Below are 13,691 nucleotides of genomic sequence, written 5' to 3' on the forward strand. Positions count from 1 at the left end.
CCAGCTTTCCTGATTTTTGGTAAAGCAAAAGATTGGAGAATTCTTCCCTTATGTGGTAAAATGCATCAATCTCAAAATAGCCGCATAGAGCAGCTTCCCACTGGATGTTTAGAAGTGTTAATTAAAAAGTATTATTGTCAAAAGTTGAAGAAGTTCTTGGTCATCAAATGAAGTGTTGACAAAAATAAGGAGTAGAGTTCCCAGCTGTATTGCAGTGGGTTAATGATCCAGCTAGTTTCTGATAGTGCTGGTTCAATCCCTGGCCCAGGAACTTCCATATGATGTATGTATGGCAAAAAGAAAAGAAAAATAAGCAGGAGTGCCTTTTTTTTTTTTTTTTTTTTTTTAATTTTAAAGCTTCACTCACCGCTTGTGGAAGTTCACAGGCCAGGGATCGAATCTGAGCTGCAGCTGCAACCCATGACCTGCCGAAGCTTTAACCCACTGCTCCGTGTCATGGATCAAACCTGCACTTCTGCAGACACCCATGCCATTTCAGTTGAGTCTTCACTCACTGAACCACAGTGGGAACTCCAGGAGTGCCTTTTATTTTGGGGAGGTTTTATATAGTATAATAAAATGCTAAGTAAATATAAATATTAAAAAGATCTTGCAGATCCTGCTGTGGTGCAGTGGGTTAGTAATCCAGCTTGTCTCTGTGGAGGTGCCCAGCACAGCAGGTTAAGGATCCAGCATTGCTGCAGCTGTGCATTAGCTCAGCTCCAGCTCTGGCCCGTATACCCCTGAAGCAGCCAGAAAAAAAAAAAAAAAAAAAAAGACCTTGATATAATTACATATAGATGATATAATTATCCACAGTGTAAATGGAGACATTAATAGGCCTGTTAAGAGATCAGTAATGTGGGGAAATGAAATATTTAGCTTTAGCCAGCTAAGGAGACAAGATTGACAGTATGTTATATTTGTGCCTGAACCACTCTCCCAGTCCTGCCAGCCTCCCGTGGACCTTTGCCTGTTAAGTCGTTAACTTTGCTCAGATTTGCCTTCACTCTTTTTTGTGGCAGACAGTCCACCAACATGTGGATAAAAATTACCAGACCCTTATCCTCCACCTGTCTCACTGCAACTGTTAGAAAGTTCTCGAGCCCCCTCTTCCCATTCAGCAACCTGTCTACTCCCTCCTGTCCTGTATTAGTAAAGTTACTTGGCCTGTTCCTTGCCCTGCCCCTACAGGGAAATTATATGCTTCAACCAACCAGCAAGTGTGTCGTAAGACCTCTCTTCTCTCCTTTGTCCCTGGACTACAAAAACATATATGACCAAGTGCTTGGGGTCAGCTCTCCCTGATCATCAGGAAGTTGTCCTGCTGGGCTAGCGTATTTCTTTTCTTTTTTCTTTTTAGGGCTGCACTGGCAGCATATGGAAGTTCCCAGGCTAGGGGTCAAATCAGAGCTGCAGCTGCTGGCCTACACTGCAGCCACAGCAACCTGGGATTCAAGCCACATCTGTGACCTACACCACAGCTCATGGCAATGCTGGATCCTTACTTAACCCACTGAGCAAGGCCTGGGATTGAACTAGCATCCTCATGGACGCTCGCCGGATTCATTTGTGCTGAGCTGCGATCGGAACTCCCAATTTTTATTTTTATTTTTGTCTGTACCCACGGCCTGTAGAAGTTCCCAGGCCAGGGATCAAACCCATGCCACAGCAGTGACTACACCTAATTCTTAACCACTAGGTCCAGGGAACTTCATCAACCAGTTTTTTTTTTTTTTAAGATCACAAGCTCGAATGTGTAAATCTTACACAAAAATTATAAAATTCCATGTAGGTTAATAAAAGACGAATAAAAATAAAATTTTGTAAAGTCAAGTATTCCTCCCCAGATTAATCTACAATTTTAATGCAATTCTAATAAAAATCATATGGCATTTTTTTGGTTTTGGAACCTTAACAAAATGACTGAAGTTTATCTGAAGGAAGAACGTTTTCCACATAGCCACAACATTTTTGGAAGAAAAAAATGAGGCTTTGCTTTTATACTAAAATATATGTATTTATTATAAGGTTAGAGTAATTAAAACTATGTAATACTGCAGTCAGAATAAACAGATCATTAAAGGGGTTAGAAAGCCTACAAGAAACAAAATGCATGTTTATTGTAGAAAATGGAAATTTTATTCTTAAAATATTAAATTAAAAATGATATATAATCTCCCCAAGTTTCATGTGGGAGAAAATTTAATCATATGGATGTTTAATCGTATGGGTACGTGTTTATATTATGAAGTTAAAAGGACAGGTTATAAAACAATGTAGCTCATTCAGTTCTCACAACCTAATGACAATAATAGTAGCCCGCGTTCTTTGAGCTCCCTTATGTCAGAAACTACCGCATGCTTTACTTAAATTTCCTCATTTAAATCTCACAACCTCCCCTGTGATATAGGTAATTTGTTACTGACCCTGTTTTAGACGTGAAGAAATTGAAGATTGAAGAGGTGGAGACAGTGGCCAAGAGCTAGTTAGTAGTGGCAGAGAATAGGAATTCAAACCCAGCTATCTGATTTCAGACAGTTTAATTACATACACCAACAATTCATGGTGCTTCTCGGCACGTGGTGATATTCCGTATGACTTTATTCATGTTTTGTGATTTTTCTGCATTTTACTACAATGAACATGACTGACTATAATTTTTTTAGAAATAAATGTCCACATAGAGATTGGGCAGTCATCTGTCAGAGCTACTGCAGAAGGTAGATGTAAATCATCTCAAAGATTCCTTTTAAAAAAAGAAAGTCTAGGAGTTCCCGTTGTGGCTCAGTGGTTAACGAATCCGACCAGGAACCATGAGGTTGCGGGTTCGATCCCTGGCCTCGCTCAGTGGGTTAAAGATCCAGCATTGCCGAGATCTGTGGTGTAGGTTGCACACGCGGCTCGGATTCCGCATTGCTATGGGTCTGGCTACAGCTCCTATTTGACCCCTAGCCTGGAAATTTGCATATGCTGAGGGTGTGGCCCTAAAAAGACAAAAAGAAAAAGTCTAGAAATAGATTCCAGTGACTATAATGTGTTATAAAGGTGGCATTCAAACTTTATAATTTCTTAAGTGGTGCTGGATCTCTGGGTAACCATTTGGAAAGGAGATAATTAGAACTTCTTTTCCATATCTTAGACCTAAATAGATCAGATGACTTACAAAATAGCACAGGATACAAGCGATTTACGGAAGAGGTACACATGGCCAGTAAATCAGAGGTTTACTAGAACTATTTTCAGGTTGGGAAAGATAAAAGGAATGGCAGTATTCTGAGTAGAGGGAAATAGACGGAGTTACTATTATGTATTGGAAGGGAAATGGAGCCGTATACATCTGGAAACTCTTAAAACTGTTTACACCCTTTGCCTCGGAAATGATATACGTTATGTGTTAATTGCCCAGTTGGGTACATTTGTGAAAAAATATAGACCAGGTATACTCACTGAAACTGTTTATGGAGAAGAGAAAGGACATGCTAATTATCCAGTGGTAGGGGTCTGGTTAAGTTCCGGGGGATGGAAAGCTGTAGAGCCCGCTAGAACTATATAGATGTTTATGTATTGAAACTGGGAAGAATTCCACCAAGTAGAGGGATTGTTAGAATATGGCCATGTCTGTGCAATGCTTAGCACAGTGCTCCGCATGTGGTCAGTTCTCAAATGGTACCTTTTTTTTTTAAAAGGTAGAAGAAACAGGTTATAAGTTAATGTATTTCCAGCTGCCTATCAGCAAGGACCACTGGCTCTTCATTCTTGTCCGACTAAAGCCCTTCTTTGGGTCCTTGACTTTCCCCAGTATGACCACTCACCTTTCAAAGGCATGCTTTTTATTCGCCAGCACCAACTCGCTCCCCTAGCCAGGGTTGTCTGCTCATTGGCCCCTTGGCATTTGCTTGCCTTTGTGTTTCTGCACACCACACATTCTGCCTCGAATGCCCATTCCCCTTGTGTCCTGTGTACTCATCAGATCCTGCCCATCCTTTCAGCCCCACTGTGCCCCATCGGGCCGCCATCATTATTCCCACCTGGGCTCTTTGATCCATCAGGGCTAGCTTTCTGCCATGAGGACACACACGCCAGAATTCAGCCAAATTGGTTCTCATGGTTCCTTGAACATAATTTGTTGCTCTTTAATGACTGCTGAATTCAAGCCTATATCAAAAAATAATCTGAGGCAAAACTCACATAACATAAAATTAGCCATTTTCAAGTGAACCGTTCAGTCGCATTTAGTACATTCACTAAGTAGCTCAGTTACCCCAAGCATTTCCCTCCCTCCAAAGTCAGCTCCCTTGCCTAGTAAGCAGTTTATCCCCATTCCTGCCCTCATCCACCAAGGTACATTCTATCTCTGTGAATTTACTTATTCTGTGTATTTCATATAAATAGAATCACACAATATGTGGCCTTTTGTGTCTAGTTTTTTTCACTTAGTTTTTGTTTTGGAAGTTCTTCCATGTTGTAGTATGTATTAGTACTTCATTCGTTTTAAAGGCTGAATAATATTCCACTGCATGTATATACCGCGATTTGCTTATCCATTACCTGCTGATGGACATTTAGGCTATTTCCACCTTTTGATTATTGTAAATAGTGCTGCTTTGAACATTTGTGTGTATGTACTTGTTTGGGTCCCCTTTATCCGTTCTTTGAGGCTACAGACCTAGGAGTGGAATAGTGGGACCATGTGGTCATTCTGCATTTTAACTTTTTTGTTTTTGAGGAAGCAACCAGCTGTTTTCTATAGTGGCCACACCATTTTACCTCCCCATCAGCAATGCACGAGGGTTAAATTTCTCTATATCCTTGTCAACATTTGTGATTTCCCGTTAGAAAAAAATTGTAGCCATCCTAATGGGTGTGAAGTGGTACCTCACTGTGGTTTGAGTTGCATTCCCTAATTAATAATGACGTAGAGCCTCTTTTCATGTACTCACTAGCTGTTTGTAGATCTTCTTTGGAGTGTTGCCAATTCAAGTCCTTTGCCTGCTTTATTTATTTTTGTCCTTTTTTTTAGGGCTGCACCCACAGCAAGTGGAAGTTCCCAGGCTAGGGGTTGAATCGGAATTGTAGCTTCCAGCCTACGCCACAGCAGTGTGGGATCCGAGCCAGGACTGTGACCTACACCAGAGCTCATGGCAGTGCCAGATCCTTAACCTACTGAGCGAGGCCAGGGATCGAACTGTGTCCTCATGGATCTTAGTCAGGTTTGTTACCACTGAGCCATGATGGGAACTCCCTTTGCCTGCTTTTAAATTGGGTTGTCTGAAGTTCCCATTGTGGCTCACTAGGTTAAGAACCCAGCTAGTATCCATAAGGACACAGGTTTAATCCCTGGCCTTGCTCAGTGGGTTAAGGATCCGGTGTTGCTGTGAGCTGTGGTGTAGGTCGAAGACCTGGCTTGGGTCTGGTGTGGCTGTGGTGTAGGCCTGCAGCTGCAGCTCTGATTTGAGCCCTAGTCTGGGAATTTCCATATGCCAAAGGTGCAGCCCTAAAAAGACAAAATAAATAAATTGGGTTGTCTTTTTCCTGTTGAATTGTAAGAGTTTTTATACCTTCTGGACGCTATACCCTTACTGCATGTCTTTTAATAGTCGGTCTTCCTGGCTTCACTTTGCTGCCCTCTTCGTGATTTTTTTTAACCTCTGGTAAATGCCACCAAATAGGAGGTGTCTGATGAAAGAGTCTTTAACAACTGACTCTTCATGTTGTGAGGACAATCACTGATGGGTGTGCAAGACACTTGGAAGCTCTAAACATCATACAATTGGAAGACAGGGTGCCCCTTTTAGTGTTTTTTACACTTTATTTTGGTTTCATGGATTCTTAACATTCCAATTCACAGTTAAGCAACGATGAGCCATAAATCTAAGTTGAGGAGAATAACAAGGACTGTTTGCTTTTCAGAGTCATCTTTTTTGAACTTCCATGACTCCGACTGCGAACCCAAAGGATCACCACCCTGCGACTCACTGCTTTCCCTCAACACTGAGAAGATTCTGGTATGCATCTCCCAGCCGGGCTTCTTTTTTTGTGGCCCAAAACACGGTGATACTAGTTCCAGAAGGCGAAGTTCTTGCACTAGGAGTTGAGTCCAGTTGGTTCTACATAAAGATAAAGATTGGTCATCTGGTATTTTGTCCCATTGATCTGCTGTCCCATTGATCTTATGAATTAGACGGTTGGTCATTCTGGACTTAGCACTTCTCACTTTTAAGTTCCACGGAATAAAGGAGATCATGGTTAACGCTTGTTTCTAGGAGCCTTATGGATTGGAGCAAAGAGTATAATCTTATTTTTCTAGCCTTTGCCTGCATGAGTACCCCTTATACCTATGTTTTTTTTTTTTGTTGTTTTGTTTTGTTTTGTTTTTTGTCTTTTTAGGGCTGCCCCCACGGCATATGGAGGTTCTCAGGCTAGGGGTCTAATCAGAGCTGTAGCCGCCAGCCTACACCACAGCCACAGCAACACCAGATCCGAGCTGAATCTGCAACCTACACCACAACTCATAGCAACTCTGGATCCTTAACCCACTGAGCGAGGCCAGGGAGTGAACCTGCATCCTCATGGATGCTAGTCAGGTTTGTTTTCACTGAGCCACGATGGGAACTCTTACATCTATGTTTTTGATCAGTACTCACTCATCTGTGCAGGAGATGTCTCCACTCCAGGGCTGAGGACCTGGCACTGTGCCACCTCGGTGCCTGCCTATCCCTGTTAGCATGTGTAGTCTCCTGGCACAACTGTCTCGAAGTGCAAGGGTCTTTTTGTTCACACTTAATTCCGTGAGATTGAGTTATACTTTCAGTGGCCGAGGTTAACATATTTTTTCTCCAGGTCTTTTCCTTCAACATCTGCGTAAATTTGTTTGCTTCTTTCATTTGCAATTTCCCTTTAGGGTATTCTTTCTTTTCTACACAAAGCTCCGCCTTTTCATGTAAGAATCACTGAATAATCAACTATACTTTAATTTCAGGTTTTGTTTTTTTTTTAAAAAGAACTACTAAATATAGGTAGAAATTGCAGGCTAGAGAATGATCAACTGATTTTACCCCACTCATTGCATAGCCGTCAACTTGATACCGGGAAGAACTTTTCGGTTAGACTTGTGCCAAACCAAAATGGGCCAACGTGTGAAGTAGTGAGTTGGCTGTCCCTGAAAACATTTAACTAGAAATTAGGTGATCCCTACCCTGGATAAGTGATTAGATTCTTAGACTTAGTAGGGACCTTCTTGCTGATAGTAGTTCAAATATTTTCTGTTAGTGGCATTTCTAGCTGAACATGGCCCTAGCTAGTAACCTTTGGGAGAATGCTTATCAATAGAGGCCTTTCATTCTCCCCAGGCTGAAAATTCTGGGAGTTAAACTATTTGTTTAGTTTCAGTTTCCAGGTGTTTATTTGGCACCTCGATTGTGCCAGGCATTGTGCTAAGTAAGTACTTAGCTGTAGGGTCGTGATCCAGATAGCTGTGGTCCTGCGATTATGACTCTGACAGGCACTAGTCAAATAACTGTACAAATGCAAGTGGAAGTTCAGTTGTGCAAACCATATAAAGGAAAAACAGGGGGTCAACATAATCTCTCTTATATTAGAAGAAACAGACAAGACAGCTTTCAGAATTGAAACAGAAGCAGGGGCCGAAAGGTGGATTGGAGTTCGTCTACTAGCAGAGTGGGGCTGTGTGTTGGAACTTCCGTGATCATAGCTAACCCACTCTGTCCCCAGAAGATAGCTATGGATGCAGTATTAGAAATGGGAATGATTCTTTTTGATCATGAAATTAATTTGTCCATACTATACTTTTCCTGTCCATGTCTGCTATCTGCTATAGATTTTCTTTCTTTCTTTCTTTCTTTTGTCTTTTTGCCTTTTCTAGGGCTGCACCCACAGCATATGGAGGTTCCCAGGCTAGGGATCGAATTGGAGCTGTAGCCACCGGCCTACGCCAGAGCCACAGCAAGGGGGGATCCGAGCCGCGTCTGCAGCCTACACCACAACTCACAGCAACTCTGGATCCTTAACCCACTGATCGAGGCCAGGGATCAAACTGCATCCTCGTGGGTACTAGTAGTAGAGTTCGTAACCTGCTGACCCACACCAGGAACTCCTTCTTTCACCATCTTTTTGCACAGAGGCTTGGCAAATGGTTGACTCTTCGTTGGTTACTGGAGATCACAAGACTTTTGAAGTATTAAAAGCATTGTTTATAGACTCCTTTTCTTGGCTCTAAGCAACTTGTAAAGCAGAAAAAGCTTTTGCCTCTGTGCGTTTGTCTGTAAGCAACTGGAAAGAGGAAGCGCTCTTGGCTGGTCACATCTGAATGTGTTATAAACCCCTCACATGGTGTTGAACCTGCCGCTTTGTGGAGCAGCTGGATTAGGCATCCATGTGCGGAAGCTCCCAGCTAGAGAGCAAAGCAGGAGAGAGCTGACAGAGTTTCTCTGTAGTCCTCAAGGTTTTCCTGGAAGAGGGAAAATGTAAACATTCCCCAAGCAGTAGAATTTTCAGATGTTTCATTTTGCTCAGGATTCTGCATGGATTGACGCGAGAGGCCCGAGTCTCCTAAGATGGGGTGCCCTTTTGACCTGTATCTTTTAACTTGTGTTCTGACCAGAGATCGCTATTCTTGACCTGTTTCATTTTATTAAAATTTTTTTTTTCAAGAGTTCCCATCATGGCTCAGTGGTTAACGAATCCGACTGGGAACTATGAGGTTGCAGATTCGATCCCTGGCCTTGCTCAGTGTGTTGAGGATCCGGCGTTGCTGTGAGCTGTGGTGTAGGTCGCAGATGCAGCTCTGATCCCATGTTGCTGTGTCTCTGGCTTAGGCTAGCAGCTGCAGCTCTGATTAGACCCCTAGCCTGGGAACCTCCATATGCCGCGGGTGCAAAAGGACAAAAGACCAAAAAAAAAAAAAAATTTTTTTTTCTTACTATGGCCACACCTTCAGCATATGGCAGTTCCCAGGCTATAGGTCAAATTGGAACTACAAATGCCGGCCTATGCCACAGACACAACGCCAGATCTTTAACCTACTGAGCAAGGCCAGGGATTGAGCCTATGTCCTCACGGACACTACCTCTGGTTCTTAACCCACTGAGCTACAATGGGAACTCCTTGACCCATTTTATTTACTTATTTGTTTATTTATTTATTTGTGTTTTTGCCCTCAGCGTGAAGTGGCTTGATGTGGGATCTCAGTTCCCAGACCAGGGATTGAACCTGGGCTGCAGCAGTGAAAGTGCTGAGTCCAGACCACTAGTCCACCATGAAGCTCCCTTGACCTGTCTTCTAGGCAAATTCCCAAAACCACTCCGTATCTGAACATCAATCTGAACCTTAAGAGTGTAGGGCGTGTAGGTGGGAATACCTGTTAACTCTGTTATGTGAGTCAGTGAAGCCCAAGAGACTGTGGCTAATGAGAACAATTATTAGCCAAATAGCACAGTCATCAGTCCTAAGAGTCACCTGTGTAGAAGTCTTTGGCTGTCATGTATGCCCGTAGGCATCTGTACAATGGATTTAAAAAAAAAAAAAAGAGGGATTCGAATAATTGGGATGTCACTAGGTTCTAATCCTATAGTTCTGCCCAAGTGACTCTTTTGTCTCGCCTTATCTTAGCTTCCTCTGTCTGTGTGTACACGTTTTCAACATACCTTAGGTGAATCTGGTATGAAGTTGTCATCTTAATGTGTACCCTGTAGGCTAAACCTGTCACGACTCAGTGTCAGCAGTGAAATCTTCCAGCCAAGTGACAGCTGTTTGTGTTATCAGACACGACTTGTCTCCAAAACACAATAGAGCCGTTGTTTCGGGTGGTGGACCAGTACTGCCTAAAAAATCATTCCTATTGCTAAGCTAACTTATTTTGTTTTTCCCTAGTTACTGTTTTTATTTTATCTCTTCTGCCAAGTGTACACATGTGTGTCTGCTTGATTTCCTCATGGGCAAATGTACTGTGTCAAGTGGGACGGTTATGTTCATTACCTGCTGTGCATTACTTAATAAAATGTCTTGTTTCTTGGTCAGGTTTGGCTGGTCTTATTATGGTGTCATCTTCCTATAACCTGTAGCTCTTATTTCTAAAATACTAAAATAGGGTTTAAAGAGCAGTATTCTGTTATCAAGCCACATTGAAGACCAGTCACTAGAATGTGATCTTTCTAACATGAGCAATGTCATGAAATAGTGTTTGAAGGGAGCTCTGAAGCAGCCAGGAAGATTAATGCCCACGAACATAAAGGAATAGGTGTTCTTGGAGACCAAACCACTAACGATAAAGGAAGGAAGCAAATCAGCTACAGCACAGATTGTGTCTTCGAGGTCCATTATTGATAATGACTTAATGTGAATATTTTCTGGCTGCCAAAAGTAAGTGTAGCTTTAATTTTTTAAATTACAGGTTTGAGGGGAGTTTCCGTCGTGGCGCAGCAGAAACGAATCTGACTAGGAACCAGGAGGATGTGGGTTCCGTCCCTGGCCTAGCTTAGCGGGTTAAGGATCTGGCATTGCCGTGAGCTGTGGTGTAGGTCACAGACATGGCTCGGATCTGACGTTGCTGTGGCTGTGGCGTAGGCCAGCAGATGCAGCTCTGATTCGACCCCTAGCCTGGGAACCTCCATATGTCACAGGTGCGGCCCTAATAAGCAAAAATAAAATAAAATACAGGTTTCAGAGTTCCCACTGTGGCACAACAAATCAGCAGGATCTTGTGAGAACTGGGATTTAGGCTCGATCTCCAGCTGGGCACAATGGGTTAAAGAACCAGCGTTGTCGAAGCTGTAGCTCAGGTCGCAACTGCAGCTCAGATCTGATCCCTGACCCAGGAACTCCGTAAGCCACAGGACGGCCAAGTAAATAAATAAATAAATAAAATTCAGTTTTCGTTGTATCTTTTCTTTTGCCATAAGCTAAAACGTATGTTTGTTTTTATTTCAGAGCCAGGCCAAGTCTATTGCCGAACAGAAGAGATTCCCATTTGCAACTGATAATGACAGCACAAATGAAGAATTAGGTGAGACTTGACACGGGGGCTATTCCTGGGGTATTTACCTAGAGTTTCTAAGATGAAGAGCGAGTAGGCAGGATGGGGAGGCAGGAAAAACAGAGAGTGGCTCTGCCAATATGAGCGGTGTGATCATGGATGGGGCATTCAACCCTTGTGAGGGTCTCTGTATTATTCATCATAAAATAAAAGATCTGGATGGAATTGGTAAGGACTGTCCCAGCTTTGTGTTTCTATGGAAATGAATGATTATGGTAATGAGTTCCTTTGCGCTGTTATCATTCATTAAAAGGTTATTCGTGTGCTGTCATCAAGTACAATTTAGAAGAGAAAGCGGAAAGAGAATCACACCTGCTTTAGTCTTCTGTGTAATAAATGAGCTAGGTTTGGGTTAATGTACCCATGGGTCTAAGCCCGTGGGTGTAGAAGGTTGAGTTCATTCAGATCTGCAGATGGGTCGTGCAGTTTGCCTTGTTCAAGACTGTGTTGTAAGAGGCCAGTTTCACCAGCATCTGATCTGCTTTGGGTGTGTCCCCCTCATCGCCTGATCAGCTCACACTTGAAGGTATGGGCAGAGCATTGAAAACAGGACTGAACAGCACAGCGAACAGCTTAGTGCACTTAAAAAAAGTGCAAGTTTATGGTTCAGTCCCTGTTCACCCAGTCATCAAGGAATTTGGCCCATTGCACAGCCCTTTCGGTGCAGCCTTGATTTTGCTCAGGGTGGCTTGTTGTTTAGGAGGGCAGGTCCCAGAGCGAGGCAGCCTGGTTCTCTTGTCTTACTGCATGTTGTCTTTGGACAGTTTAAATGCTTCATTTCCTTGTCTGCAAATGGGGACATACAGTTGTTGTCCCTCATTGGAATTAAGGAGTAAATGAGTGTATATAAGTGTGTATAAATGCTTGGGGCTGTGCCTGGCACGTATTAAGAATACAGTATGTGACACTTATTATTGTTGTTGCTGGTTTTGCTACCGATACTGCTGGCCCCCACCAAAGAGATCTCTGGCTATCTCGCCATCTGCTAAAACTACCTGAATAGTATCCATTCCTATTACTCTGAATATGAGTTTGGCCTTAATTATCTTTTCAAAGAAATTGGCTTAAAAACAGTCCTCTTTTCATGTTGAAGAATGCCCTCCCAAAGCCCTTATATTATTATGATGCTCAGTGTTTTGAACTTTGTCTTTCTCAGGTTAGTTATAAAGATACTCTACATCTCTTTTTGCATTTACTGTTTCTCCTGCTTTTAACTATCAGGAAATTGAAACTCTGAGTGACAGTAAAAGTTTTAAATTGCCATCTTCTTGAATACCTATTAGGTCTTAGAATTAGAGGGTTACAATAAAGCTATTTTTTTTTTTTGCAAAGAAATGGAATCAAAATAGTATTATATTGAGTTAAGAACATACCTTTTTTCAGGGGTATTCAGAGATTTAGAGTGTTAAGGCAAATATAGATGGAAATATAATCTAAAATATTAAAATTTATTTTTGATCATGCTAAAAAGTTTAGTCAAAATACTGCTGTGCTTTAAGAGATTGTCATGGCTCTCATTACAAAATACCACTTACATAAACAATTTGATTTGAAACTATTTATTCATTGTAAGAATATATTTTGAGCAGTGTTTTGACTATGTTTTGAATAGAAGAGGTAGGGAAAAGACCACCACTGCATCGCAGTGATGTGAATTATTTACAGTTAAGCATTATATTAATATATAATAATTTGAGCCTCTGTTTTGTTCAGACTAGGTAACTGGCAGTAAATCCAGTTCCTGCACCTGCAGGAACTGAGATACGTGATGCTATTTGGATATTTCTTCTAACTTTCACAGTAAAATCACATTGCCACATTGTGTGGGTATTATTCAAGCTTATTATTAGCTCTTTTGATTTAAGGATAGGAAACATTCATAAAGATTATTTGGTATTTGAAAGTGAGTGATGGGCTGAGAAAAAGATAATTACTTCTTGTAGGCAGATGTTTTATAGATGACTTTAATAATTAAAATCTAGATAGAACTGGAAGACTGATTATCAAGTGCTGAGAGCTGGGAGAATTCAGTTACATCTTATTAACTTCTAGGTTTTCTTTAACTGCTTCTCCTCCTTGGAGCTGCTTTTTAAGATTCAGTAAAGAATTTAGGTACCACTTTCTGTCTGAAATCCTTTATTTGTTCCTTTAATATTTTTGTATTTTTTTTTCATAGCTATTGCATATGTATTGATCGGCAGTGGTCTCTATGATGAAGCAATAAGACATTTTTCAACAATGCTTCAGGTAATTTTTCTTCTTAATTATACAATTTCAAGTTTACAGTCATGACAAAAATAAAGACTTAATTGCTAAAGTGCTGCAATAAAACGTGGATTTTAAGATTTTGCAAGAAAGTAAAGGAAGCCATCCCTGACTGAGCTCTTTCTTGGTGCAGGCCTTGGAATATATTCTCATTTAATCTTTGCAGTGTTACTTTACTTTAAAGCAAGAAAATGAGATCTAAGGAGGTAGGCAATTTGCTTGTAGTCTCCCCACTGTCAGGTGGCAGAGCTGAGAGTCAAACACAAGTTTCAAAAAGACAAACATTAGCTTTGGCTCATTTTCCTCTCTACCTTGGTATCTCCCATGCGATGCAGACACTGGAAATTCTTGGAATTCGGGATGTATATGCTCT

The 13,691-nt window shown here is 41.6% G+C and overlaps 1 protein-coding gene across 14 annotated transcripts in view; it reads left to right on the plus strand.

The window, feature by feature from the left end:
• TTC13 (tetratricopeptide repeat domain 13) overlaps positions 1 to 13,691 on the plus strand; it is an 83,168-nt gene that overhangs the window by 17,259 nt on the left and 52,218 nt on the right. For all 14 annotated transcript variants that reach the window (XR_014827887.1, XR_014827888.1, XR_014827886.1 and 11 more), the window contains exons 2-4: positions 5,914 to 6,008; positions 10,948 to 11,023; positions 13,230 to 13,300. Coding sequence is in view for 6 of the 14 variants with exons in the window: in XM_001926662.6 (XP_001926697.1) it covers positions 5,914 to 6,008; positions 10,948 to 11,023; positions 13,230 to 13,300 (242 nt within the window). In the remaining 8 variants the exon portion in view is untranslated. The remainder of the gene's footprint in view (positions 1 to 5,913; positions 6,009 to 10,947; positions 11,024 to 13,229; positions 13,301 to 13,691) is intronic.

Source organism: Sus scrofa, chromosome 14, assembly GCF_054392235.1.
Source record: "Sus scrofa isolate SSC_HxYL_T2T_F1_AM1 chromosome 14, Sscrofa_HxYL_maternal_Yorkshire_Landrace_v2.0, whole genome shotgun sequence".
In the NCBI taxonomy this organism is placed as follows: Eukaryota; Metazoa; Chordata; class Mammalia; order Artiodactyla; family Suidae; genus Sus; species Sus scrofa.